This window comes from Odontesthes bonariensis, chromosome 8 (assembly GCF_027942865.1).
Source record: "Odontesthes bonariensis isolate fOdoBon6 chromosome 8, fOdoBon6.hap1, whole genome shotgun sequence".
NCBI classification, from domain to species: Eukaryota; Metazoa; Chordata; class Actinopteri; order Atheriniformes; family Atherinopsidae; genus Odontesthes; species Odontesthes bonariensis.
In genome coordinates this window covers 169,871-183,361 of record NC_134513.1, presented here as the reverse complement: position 1 = coordinate 183,361, position 13,491 = coordinate 169,871, and the positions used below count along the sequence as shown (strand labels likewise).

The 13,491-nt window shown below is 41.3% G+C and overlaps 1 protein-coding gene across 1 annotated transcript; it reads left to right on the top strand.

Annotated features, from left to right (window-relative positions):
* Positions 1-1,594: 1,594 nt before the first annotated feature.
* Positions 1,595-13,242, top strand: ucmaa (upper zone of growth plate and cartilage matrix associated a). The gene is made up of 5 exons (XM_075472442.1): positions 1,595-1,704; positions 8,012-8,071; positions 8,160-8,252; positions 11,540-11,638; positions 12,894-13,242. The coding sequence occupies exons 1-5, from the start codon at positions 1,647-1,649 to the stop codon at positions 12,980-12,982; spliced, it is 399 nt and encodes a 132-aa protein (XP_075328557.1). The 5' UTR covers positions 1,595-1,646; the 3' UTR covers positions 12,983-13,242.
* The last annotated feature ends 249 nt before the right edge of the window (positions 13,243-13,491 follow it).

Sequence of the window (13,491 nt, the reverse complement as noted above, 5' to 3'; positions counted from 1 at the left end):
TAGAACCCCCCTCACCGCTTTTTTTTATGCTTACTGCTGTCTCCGGTACTTGCCTAATTTTGATTCTTCTCAACCTGCTTCTCAACTGGTGTGCACTGGTAATCCATATCAAATTTCGTTGCGAAAAGTTGCTTCTGTCGTGTTTTATGCTCCAAACAACTTGGATAGATGCTCGCACTATTTTCTTAGCGGTGGCGGAGTAATATCAACGAACATCCGGTACAAAATGTCAAATAAAACACGACAGAAGCAACTTTTCGCCACGAAATTTGATATGGATTACCAGTGCACACCAGTAACCACTCCGGTGAGTTGATGATTTTGAAAACGGACGTTTATGGTGCTTTTACGGACCTTTTTGGACATACACATGACTTGCCGTTCTGAAGCAGGTTGAGAAGAATCAAAATTAGGCAAATACCGGAGACAGCAGTAAACACCAAAAAAGCGGTGAGGGGGGTTCTAAAACATTGCAGACGACTCAGAAAAGAGGCTTAATGTTGAAAATACCGCAGTTCCCCTTTAACCCCTAACCCTAACCCATAAGTCGGAATGTACAAGCCACATTTTGAAAAATGAATTTTGAATTAATATTTTTTTTAATAATTTCATAATTCCATTAATTATCATGTATATAACCTTTCCCTTGCTCTAAACTCTAAGGTAACAGGTCTAAGCTGTGTCCCAGGACTGCACGCCTAACCAGGACCGGGACTCACATTCCACATTTTGAAAAATTAACATTAATTTTTAATATCTTTAATCAAATTGAATAATTTCTCTCCTGCTCTCCCTTCTTTTGCAGCACATAACACACACCGATATGGATCCTGTGTCTATTGCACCCACTTGAAACAACTCAAAAACGCACAGAGTTTCCCACGGCCTCCTGAGTTACTCCAAGACCATTCCAGCACACGCAGCAGCCACCAGCCGGGTCCTGAGCGACAGTGCACCCCCTTGGCACCTACACCAAACTCCATAACGGCGGTTCCGACGCGTAGGAGGGGAGCCACTGAGTATAATCTCCTAATACCCAACCCTATCCCTAACCCTATCCCTAACCCATCTCTATCCCTAACCCATCCCTGTTCCTAACCCTAACCCTATCCCTAACCCATCTCTATCCCTAACCCATCCCTGTTCCTAACCCAACCCTATCCCTAACCCATCCCTGTTCCTAACCCTAACCCTATCCCTAACCCTACTCCTAACCCAACCCTGCCCCAAACTGAGAAGACGACATATCGAACAGATCGGAGCACAAGCATTCTATTTGTCAAAATAAAGAAAGAAAAAACATCTTAACTAAATAAAATGGAAGTGTGAGTGAGGAACTTGGATCATTGTTCACTAGGTTGGCATTTAATTCACATCTGAAGTAGCTCCAACAGAGTCCCACCTCCAGGACCACCTGACCACATCAGCACGGGAACTTCTCCCAGATGTTGGGATAGATCTAACATCTGGTTTTCGGCTCTAATTCGGGTTCTTCTCTGAGACTAGGCTTCAGCCTGAGGAGCAGAGCACTCCCTCCTCCCTCCATGCCTCCCTCTCTTCCCCTCTTTCTCCTCCCACCTTTCAGTCCTCTCAGCCAGTCCACAGTCTGCTGATCAGTCCTGCAGATTTAGCTTTTCCTGCTCAGAATGTCCTGGATTCGAGCGCTCGTGCTGTCGCTGCTGTCCATCCTCGTCCTCCTCGCCTGTGAGTATCTCGCCGTGGTCGGGGGGGAGAGGGTGTTTAGGGATTTAACATCTTTAAGGAGAAGTTTTTAAGGTGTGAAACCCTGATATGTGTGTGGTCCTCCCTCATAATCAGAGGAAATATTTCATCATTCTGACAATAAAATGATTCTAAAATGTGTAAAAGAAGGTTTTCCTGTGATTATGCAAGAATTATGGATAATTTCTGCCACATTAATGATGATTAGGTCTGTCTGCCAAAGATAGAAGAAGAACCCATTAAATGCTGTTGTAAGATTACTTTACTAAAAAGAGTGAATTAGAATAGTTTATAAATAGTTTATTTCATGATTCTGGCCAGAGTTTCTGATCTGTTTTTTTTGTTTTGGGGGGGGGGGTCACCTCATTAGATACAACAGCAGATCCGGCTGTGTACAATGTTAATGAAAACAGAAACCAGCGATTTAAACATCTCAAAACAATATTTAATTAACAATAAAAGATAAAATGCTGAAAATGAAATTTTTTCTCAATTTCAACAAATCTGAAAAAGGTCTGGAAAAGTAATGTGGTCCAAAAAAGAACCATCAGGATCACCATGTTACAGCCTGTTTATCATCAACAGGTCAGTAACATGGTTGGGTATAAAAAGAGAACCCAAAAGAGGCAGAGTCTCTCAGAGGTTCAGCAAACTGCTCAAAACTGTTTGCAAACAGTTTAGCAATTTAGCAGCTCTAAGCAGCTCTAAAACACCAGGTGAAAACATCTGGACTACAGAAGCTCAGTCCAGATGTTTCACCACCTGAAAACATCTGGACTACAGAAGCTAAGTCCAGATGTTTCACCACCTGAAAACATCTGGACCGACCAGCCCGAAGTCCAGATGTTTCACCAGCTGAACACAGTTCCAACACAGCAGAATCCTCCATCAGGCAAGAACGGGACAACATTTCTCTGCCAGAGGTCCAGCAGCTGGGCTCCTCAGGTCCAGATGTTTACAGATGTTGTTAAAAGCAGAGGGGATGCTGCACAGTGGGAAAATGTTGGTTTAAGGTTTACAGATCATTGCATTCTGTTTATATTTACATTAAAAAGTGCCCCCACCTCTTTGGAACTGGGGTTGTATTTGGGTTGTTAACCCTGGGCTTCAGAATAAGAGTTTGTGTTAACCCTGGGCTTCAGAATAAGAGTTTGTGTTAACCCTGGGCTTCAGAATAAAAGAGTTTGTGTTAACCCTGGGCTTCAGAATAAAATAGTTTGTGTTAACCCTGGGCTTCAGAATAAAAGAGTTTGTGTTAACCCTGGGCTTCAAAATAAAAGAGTTTATGTTTACCCTGGGCTTCAGAATAAAAGAGTTTGTGTTAACCCTGGGCTTCAGAATAAAAGAGTTTGTGTTAACCCTGGGCTTCAGAATAAAAGAGTTTGTGTTAACCCTGGGCTTCAGAATAAAAGAGTTTATGTTTACCCTGGGCTTCAGAATAAAAGAGTTTGTGTTAACTCTGGGCTTCAGAATAAAAGAGTTTGTGTTAACCCTGGGCTTCAGAATAAGAGTTTGTGTTAACCCTGGGCTTCAGAATAAAAGAGTTTGTGTTAACCCTGGGCTTCAGAATAAAAGAGTTTGTGTTAACCCTGGGCTTCAGAATAAAAGAGTTTGTGATAAACCTGGGCTTCAGAATAAAATAGTTTGTGTTTACCCTGGGCTTCAGAATAAAAGAGTTTGTGTTAACCCTGGACTTCAGAATAAAAGAGTTTTTGTTAACCCTGGACTTCAGAATAAAAGAGTTTGTGTTAACCCTGGGCTTCAGAATAAAAGAGTTTGTGTTAACCCTGGGCTTCAGAATAAAAGAGTTTGTGGTAACCCTGGACTTCAGAATAAAAGAGTTTGTGTTAACCCTGGGCTTCAGAATAAAAGAGTTTGTGTTTACCCTGGGCTTCAGAATAAAATAGTTTGTGTTAACCCTGGGCTTCAGAATAAAAGAGTTTGTGTTAACCCTGGGCTTCAGAATAAAAGAGTTTGTGTTAACCCTGGGCTTCAGAATAAAATAGTTTGTGTTTACCCTGGGCTTCAGAATAAAAGAGTTTGTGTTAACCCTGGGCTTCAGAATAAAAGAGTTTGCGTTAACCCTGGGCTTCAGAATAAAAGAGTTTGCGTTAACCCTGGGCTTCAGAATAAAAGAGTTTGTGTTAACCCTGGGCTTCAAAAATAAAAGAGTTTGTGTTAACCCTGGGCTTCAGAATAAAAGAGTTTGTGTTAACCCTGGGCTTCAGAATAAAAGAGTTTGTGTTAACCCTGGACTTCAGAATAAAAGAGTTTGTGTTAACCCTGGGCTTCAGAATAAAAGAGTTTGCGTTTACCCTGGGCTTCAGAATAAGAGTTTGTGTTTACCCTGGGCTTCAGAATAAAAGAGTTTGTGTTAACCCTGGGCTTCAGAATAAAATAGTTTGTGTTAACCCTGGGCTTCAGAATAAGAGTTTGTGTTAACCCTGGGCTTCAGAATAAAAGAGTTTGTGTTAACCCTGGGCTTCATAATAAAATAGTTTGTGTTAACCCTGGGCTTCAGAATAAGAGTTTGTGTTAACCCTGGGCTTCAGAATAAAAGAGTTTGTGGTAACCCTGGGCTTCAGAATAAAAGAGTTTGTGTTAACCCTGGGCTTCAGAATAAAAGAGTTGGTGGTAACCCTGGGCTTCAGAATAAAAGAGTTTGCGTTAACCCTGGGCTTCAGAATAAAAGAGTTTGTGTTAACCCTGGGCTTCAGAATAAAAGAGTTGGTGTTAACCCTGGGCTTCAGAATAAAAGAGTTTGCGTTAACCCTGGGCTTCAGAATAAAAGAGTTTGCGTTAACCCTGGGCTTCAAAAATAAAAGAGTTTATGTTAACCCTGGGCTTCAGAATAAAAGAGTTTATGTTAACCCTGGGCTTCAGAATAAAAGAGTTTGTGTTAACCCTGGGCTTCAGAATAAAATAGTTTGTGTTAACCCTGGGCTTCAGAATAAGAGTTTGTGTTAACCCTGGGCTTCAGAATAAGAGTTTGTGGTAACCCTGGGCTTCAGAATAAAAGAGTTTGTGTTTACCCTGGGCTTCAGAATAAAAGAGTTTGTGTTAACCCTGGGCTTCAGAATAAAAGAGTTTGTGGTAACCCTGGGCTTCAGAATACAAGAGTTTGTGGTAACCCTGGGCTTCAGAATAAAATAGTTTGTGTTAACCCTGGGCTTCAGAATAAAGGAGTTTGTGTTAACCCTGGGCTTCAGAATAAAAGAGTTTGTGGTAACCCTGGGCTTCAGAATAAAAGAGTTTGTGTTTACCCTGGGCTTCAGAATAAAAGAGTTTGTGTTAACCCTGGGCTTCAGAATAAAAGAGTTTATGTTAACCCTGGGCTTCAGAATAAAAGAGTTTGTGATAAACCTGGGCTTCAGAATAAAAGAGTTTGTGTTTACCCTGGGCTTCAGAATAAAAGAGTTTGTGTTAACCCTGGACTTCAGAATAAAAGAGTTTTTGTTAACCCTGGACTTCAGAATAAAAGAGTTTGTGTTAACCCTGGGCTTCAGAATAAAAGAGTTTGTGTTAACCCTGGGCTTCAGAATAAAAGAGTTTGTGGTAACCCTGGACTTCAGAATAAAAGAGTTTGTGTTAACCCTGGGCTTCAGAATAAAATAGTTTGTGTTAACCCTGGGCTTCAGAATAAAAGAGTTTGTGTTAACCCTGGGCTTCAGAATAAAAGAGTTTGTGTTAACCCTGGGCTTTAGAATAAAAGATTTGTGTTAACCCTGGGCTTCAGAATAAAAGAGTTTGTGTTAACCCTTCCTTATCAGAGGTGACACCTTCAGAATAAAAGAGTTTGTGTTAACCCTGGGCTTCAGAATAAAATAGTTTGTGTTTACCCTGGGCTTCAGAATAAAAGAGTTTGTGTTAACCCTGGGCTTCAGAATAAAAGAGTTTGCGTTAACCCTGGGCTTCAGAATAAAAGAGTTTGCGTTAACCCTGGGCTTCAGAATAAAAGAGTTTGCGTTAACCCTGGGCTTCAGAATAAAATAGTTTGTGTTAACCCTGGGCTTCATAATAAAATAGTTTGTGTTAACCCTGGGCTTCAGAATAAAAGAGTTTGTGTTAACCCTGGGCTTCATAATAAAATAGTTTGTGTTAACCCTGGGCTTCAGAATAAGAGTTTGTGTTAACCCTGGGCTTCAGAATAAAAGAGTTTGTGTTAACCCTGGGCTTCAGAATAAAAGAGTTTGTGGTAACCCTGGGCTTCAGAATAAAAGAGTTTGCGTTAACCCTGGGCTTCAGAATAAAAGAGTTTGTGTTAACCCTGGGCTTCAGAATAAAAGAGTTTGTGTTAACCCTGGGCTTCAGAATAAAAGAGTTTGCGTTAACCCTGGGCTTCAGAATAAAAGAGTTTGCGTTAACCCTGGGCTTCAAAAATAAAAGAGTTTATGTTAACCCTGGGCTTCAGAATAAAAGAGTTTATGTTAACCCTGGGCTTCAGAATAAAAGAGTTTGTGTTAACCCTGGGCTTCAGAATAAAATAGTTTGTGTTAACCCTGGGCTTCAGAATAAGAGTTTGTGTTAACCCTGGGCTTCAGAATAAGAGTTTGTGTTTACCCTGGGCTTCATAATAAAATAGTTTGTGTTAACCCTGGGCTTCAGAATAAGAGTTTGTGTTAACCCTGGGCTTCAGAATAAGAGTTTGTGTTTACCCTGGGCTTCATAATAAAATAGTTTGTGTTAACCCTGGGCTTCAGAATAAGAGTTTGTGTTAACCCTGGGCTTCAGAATAAGAGTTTGTGTTTACCCTGGGCTTCATAATAAAATAGTTTATGTTAACCCTGGGCTTCAGAATAAAAGAGTTTGTGTTAACCCTGGGCTTCAGAATAAAATAGTTTGTGTTAACCCTGGGCTTCAGAATAAGAGTTTGTGTTAACTCTGGGCTTCAGAATAAAAGAGTTTGTGTTAACCCTGGGCTTCAGAATAAAATAGTTTGTGTTAACCCTGGGCTTCAGAATAAGAGTTTGTGTTAACCCTGGGCTTCAGAATAAGAGTTTGTGTTAACCCTGGGCTTCAGAATAAAAGAGTTTGTGTTAACCCTGGGCTTCATAATAAAATAGTTTGTGTTAACCCTGGGCTTCAGAATAAAAGAGTTTGTGTTAACCCTGGGCTTCAGAATAAGAGTTTGTGTTAACCCTGGGCTTCATAATAAAATAGTTTGTGTTTACCCTGGGCTTCAGAATAAAAGAGTTTGTGGTAACCCTGGGCTTCAGAATAAAGCCCTATTCGGACGGGACTAGTTTAATGGGGGGACCTGGGGTAAAGTAATAATAACTGGGAAATCTAGTCCTGTCCGAACGCGCCATGTCAGTAAAGATAGCGGAGTATGTCGGTAAACTTTGCCGAGAATTCTACCTCCTGTGAAACGGTCCGGAGTATCTACCATAGGTAATACTAATCCCGTGCGAATGCGACCTTCGGTAATAAGTACGGAATATATAGTCACATCCTTTTAAAGAGAGAAACAATTAGGTGTAAAATAGAAAATGACACTTAAGTTTCGTTGTGCAATCCTTTTTTTAAACTATACTTTACATTCAGGTAAAATAAGTATCCTGAGCAAAACTTTTGGTGAACAGTACTTTACATTAAGGTCAGAAATGAATAAATCTTCTGTTCTGTTATACTGTACAATACGTTTTAGTAATACTTATCATTCAGGTAAACAAACAAAAAAGTCTTCTGCATTTGTATACAATAATTTTGGAGCAGAATGCTTTATATTCAAGAAAACTCCTCCCATGTCAGATGAATATTACAGGGATTTCTTGTCCCGTCCGAATTGGTCATTTCTTCTCCCTGGCGTCGTCTGGTTAACCAACATTACCATACGTCCCCCCATTGAACTAGTCCCGTCCGAATAGGGCTTAAGAGTTTGTGTTAACCCTGAGCTTCAGAATAAAAGAGTTTGTATTAACCCTGAGCTTCAGAATAAAAGAGTTTGTGGTAACCCTGGGCTTCAGAATAAAAGAGTTTGTGGTAACCCTGGGCTTCAGAATAAAAGAGTTTGTGTTAACCCTGGGCTTCAGAATAAAAGAGTTTGTGGTAACCCTGGGCTTCAGAATAAAAGAGTTTGTGGTAACCCTGGGCTTCAGAATAAAAGAGTTTGTATTAACCCTGAGCTTCAGAATAAAAGAGTTTGTGTTAACCCTGAGCTTCAGAATAAAAGAGTTTGTGTTAACCCTGGGCTTCAGAATAAAAGAGTTTGTGTTAACCCTGGGCTTCAGAATAAAAGAGTTTGTGGTAACCCTGGGCTTCAGAATAAAAGAGTTTCTCCTTCCTTTAGTCTCCGGTGAGGTGAGGAGCGCAGCCGTCCCTGATGGCTCACAGCAAGCCGACCCCAAAGGTGACGCCTTTCCAACTCTTTCTGCTACTTTAACTCCTTCCTGAGGTGCCAACCCTTTGACCTCTGACCTTTGACCTCTTACCTGCAGGTGCTGCACGGCAGGTGTTCGTGCCCGAGTCTGAAGCCTCAAACTTCTTCAACCGTCGCAGTCGCCGTTCAGTCAAGTACTACGAGTTCCAAGGTATCTGTTCTGTTCTGTTCTGTTCAGTTCAGTTCAGTTCTGTTCTGTTTAGTTCTGTTTAGTTCAGTTCTGTATCTGTTCAGTTCAGTTTAGTTCTGTTCTGTTATGTATCTGTTCAGTTCAGTTTAGTTCTGTTTAGTTCTGTTCAGTCCTGTTCAGTTCAGTTCTTTCAGAAGCTGCAAAAGAAGCTGAAAAAAGCTGAAAAAGCAGCTGAAAAAGCTGAAAAAGAAGCTGAAAAAAGCAACTGAAAAAGCTGAAAAAGAACCTGAAAAAGCAGCTGAAAAAGCTGAAAAAGAAGCTGAAAAAGCAGCTGAACACAGCGTTCAAACACATTCATGCTTACAATTCCAGTTTTAGGAACAGATTTAAATTATCCATTTAAGTAAGTGAAGTAAGAATGTCTAAACTTGCCAAAGTGCTGAAGACAGTATTTCCATCTTTTCGCTGAAGTGGAAAAGCCATTAGAGACGTCTGAGCCGTCCTCCAGAGACACTTTAATCTTAATCTCAGCTGCCTATTGGAGCTAAACCTGAATAAACAGTTCGGTTTATCGTGTTTATCTGTTTATGGAAGAAAGTTTAGGTCATTCAGATGATTTAGTCTACACCCAAAAAGGAGGAAGCTGAAAACAAGTTTCTTTGCTCACCAACAAATCGAGTAGATGAGAAGTTTCCAACAGATGCTGAATGATTGCATAACCTGGAACAAGTTCGGTCTGATGCTCGTCCTTTTCCAGTTTATCGTCCCGACTCGTGTTCCTTTCACCTACTGAGGACTTTACTGCTTAGAAAGTCTTCTAATTAGTTTGAACTACTTTAGCATTGCATGTTCCATAGGAAAAACACGTGTGACTAAATGCTAAAGGTAGAATATCCAAAGAGTCTTTTTAAGCATCTGTGTGCAGCAGTGTTTGGTCTCAGTGGTAAAACCAGCATGCTAACAGGGGCATGCTAACATAGGCATGCTAACAGGGGCATACTAACAGGGGCATGCTAACAGGGGCATGCTAACAGGGGCAACGCTACCGTGATGTTTAGCAGGTGTTATTTAGCATACTAATTAACACTAAAAGAAAAGATAGTTATAGCTGCTTTCCCCGTAATTAGTTTAGTTTATATGAAACTAAAAGGTTTAATCAAACCATCAGTTTTAAATGGTTTTATTGTCTCCATAAAACTCAAAGTAAAAACAAAATTAAGCTTCATTATCATCACATCTCTACAAAACTCCTTTTTCTTTGTCACTTTATTTTGCCTCAAACATAAAAAGGTGGAATTCTGCAGCGGGTTTCACAAACTGGAAGCTCGAGTAACTTAACAGATTCACGAGTGGAAAGTTCAAATACGGTGAGCTAACAATAATGTTTAGCTAACATAGTTAGCTATGATGCTAGCCATACCCATCGATCCTGTGCAGCTTTATGTTGATGTGTGAGTGTTTTTACTGAAATAAAATGCTGCAAATACTGACAAATTCTAAATATTTCAGTACTTTAAAAAGTATCAGACCCTAGGGGGTGAAAAGGTCTATTGGAAAGTAAACGAGACCCTGCTGGGTGACACTGGATAAAGTTCCTGAGCTGGAGCATTAAAGGGGAACTCCGGGGCATTTGAAGCGTGTTTCCATTGCTAGAGGTTGTCAAATAGTGATAGTAGGACACAGAGAGGTGCAGATCTGTGCTCCCTGTGTGGAGATCGCTCTGTCCGCCTACCCTGTCATGCGAGGCTAATACGTGGTGGCTAAGGGGCAAGCGCTAACCCTTCCACGTAAAACAACAACTTGCACACTGCAGAAACGTCACACCACTTTATAACCCATCCGACAATAAAGTCACAAGCCTTACCATCAAAACCATATGCATGGTTCTCACATTACTGGCATGGGGACGTTACAAAACAACTTTATAAACAGCAAGTAACTCACCGGCTGGTTGTAGGCTCGCGCATGTGAAAGCCCAAAAGAGTCGATGGAGAATAATCCCATATACAAAACAATTATATTCTCTAGAAAAACTGCGTTCAAGTATTTAAAACATTACAACAATACATGCCCAGTAATATTCTTGTAATGTTTTAAATACTTGAACGCAGTTTTTCTAGAGAATATAATTGTTTTGTATATGGGATTATTCTCCATCGACTCTTTTGGGCTTTCACATGCGCGAGCCTACAACCAGCCGGTGAGTTACATGCTGTTTATAAAGTTGTTTTGTAACGTCCCCATGCCAGTAATGTGAGAACCCTGCATATGGTTTTGATGGTAAGGCTTGTGACTTTATTGTCGGATGGGTTATAAAGTGGTGTGACGTTTCTGCTGTGTGCAAGTTGTTGTTTTACGTGGAAGGGTTAGCGCTTGCCCCTTAGCCACCACGTATTAGCCTCGCATGACATGCTGTGCGGACAGAGCGATCTCCACACAGGGAGCGCAGATACGCACCTCTCTGTGTCCTACTATCATTATTTGACAACCTCTAGCAATGGAAACACGCTTCAAATGCCCCGGAGTTCCCCTTTAAGAGGAACCATAAAGAAGTTTTCTGATATTTTCATCCGGAGCATGTTGCTAACGTAGCTCATGTTGCTAACGTAGCTCATGGAAATCTCTCAGCTTCAGTTCATTGAGGGTCAGAATGAAGCTGCAACCAGGCTCAGGCTCGTTTAACCGTAATGAGAAGACGGGAAGGTAAAAACAAACAGAACCATTTACTGGTGAGAGAGTTCTTCTGGCTGTGAGTTTCCAGCAGCCAAACCCAAAATCATTGGGCTCTCTGGAGTGACTGTGGGTCTGTGTGTTTACATTAAATGCTGCGATGTCAGTTTGTTAAATGAGTTTAAGGGCGTAATAATGTCCACGTATACAGAGGCGGTTCTGTCGGCCCAGGATGGAGATAAACCCAAAACCTCATTCAGCTGATACTTCACATACTTAACCACGTTTTAAAGGAAATGTTTTCAATGCATTACCCATAATAACCCAAAATGTTACCACGGAGATACAAAAACTGCCAAAACATTTCATGAGTTTGGTGAAAACTTTGGTTTCGATGTGATATTTTGCTTTGCTTTAAGGGCTAAATATCCTGCAGCTTATGACAAATAAAGACAAATAAAGTTGAAGAATGTTTTAAATAATCTTTTTTTACTCATGTTGTGGTGTGAAACATACAAACTTTCAGCTACCAGATGGTGCTCATGGATTTAAGCTGAATTAGTCGTTATTGGAGCAGCAAGGAAATCTGGATTGTGTCTCTAATTACTGCATAAAAATCTTAATTTCTCCTCTGAAAGCCGAACAGAGACAGAAGCGAGTCGTCAGCGAGCGAATGAGAGAGTACAACGAGGATCAGAGGAATGCGTACGAGAACTATGCCGAGGAGGACCGGAACGGTGAGACCTGCATTCAGTCCCATTTAAAATGCTTCCATCTCACTCCTAAAACAGGCAGAAAGTAGAAAAATAATCCCAAATGAGTTCAGCACGGGGCTGAAAGGAGAAGCGTTTAAAACCTGCTCATCCTGAGGGCCGATCCCAGCAGATCCCAATGAAAACATTTACGGGCTCAGATGGCTCTGATGGACGGAGCTCTGGGTCAGATCCAGGATGGACGAGCCTGTGCACCGCAGCACAAAGCCAGACTTCACACCAAATCTAAGCCTCCATTTGTGGTCCACCCAAAGTTCCCAATCTTCCCCGAGCTCGTCAGAAAGCTGTGATCTGGTTTCTAAACTAAGAACTACGAACCACCGAGATGTGACTTGGCTTTAAATGTAAACCACTCGGGGTTTGGGTGGAATTTATAGAGCAAAACAAACAGATCTCTGCCAGCTCAATATATCCGTGCACTAAGGTAAATCTGAACTGTTGCTTTGCTTTCATTTACATCATATTTAAATTATTCAAACCCTCCGGTGCTGTGAAATCTTTTAGATTCCGTTTCCAATAATCTCATAAAGTCCAACATGTTTTACAGCTCTGTAATCAAACAGCTGAAACCAGAGAGCTTTACGAGGAGATACCAACAAAGAAAGTCTCGAAAGCCAGATCCAGGATTTCCCTGAACACTGAGTTCCACATGGAGGAATCTCAGGATGTGGTAGGAAGCCAATCCCAGAAGAAGTCCAGTTGACCTTATTCAGGCTCTTTGGATCCCGATAACCTGGAAAACTGAGAATCTACACCATCATCTGAGCAGCTGTTTTATTCCCAGCATGAAGACAGAAGGAGGCTGGACTCTGAAAGGTGGACCAAACAGATCCTGAACGTTCAGCAACAAGATGAAGCTTAAAAACCTTCAGGCAGAGAGTTCAGAGATGCTGAACAGAGATTAATATCATCCAGAACCTGACCAGCTATAACAGCGTGGAAGGAAACAGAACCAACTCCTGGATCAGGACTTTGTCCTGGGTACCAACAGTTCTGGGCTCAGGGTTAACTCTAACCCTCATCAGCAGATTAACTCAGATTACTTTTACTTTTCAATTCAATTCATTTTTATTTATATAGCGCCAAATACAACAAATGTCATCTCAAGGCACTTAGATAATAAAGTCCAATTCAAGAATAATACTTCTTGGGCATCACCACAGATGTGATCTACAGACACTGAAGCACAGATAATAACACATGTTTTATTGATCCACAGAGATAAGCGAGCGGTCGAGCGAGATGAACGAGCAGCTCAGAGAGTATCACTACGACGGTCTGCATCCTCGCTACCACTGGTTCCACTGAGGGGGGGGGGCACACCGCCTCCCGGAGCTGACCTTCATCCTCCTTTCGGCTCCATTTATACCTGAACTGTACAATATGTGTGAGGCTGTATTCAGAGTGCAGTTTCTGTAGTTTTGCATGCTTCCTTTAACGTGTACATAGAAGCTTTTCCTGCATCTAACCCATGAACCGTAGTAGCAGTTAGAACTTTTTCCATACTCAGTTTGCAAGGAACATCGTGTCTTTCAGTCAAAATGACAAATAAAGATCTGTTTCCAATATTTAAGCGTCTGGTATTCGGAGCATTCGGAGGAAGCTGGAGTGGAATAAAGGAGAGGATGAGGTGGGCTGCAGAAGTCATCAGGATGTAATGAATCCCACATTCCAGAGTGGGAATATCAGACTCAAAGTGGGAGGAGAGACAGAAGGAAGAGCTCAAAGAGGGGAGCAGAAACGGTATAATGGGCTGAACTGAAACCCTCAGAATCTGTAACACATACCCAACCCTAACCCTCAGAATCTGTAACACA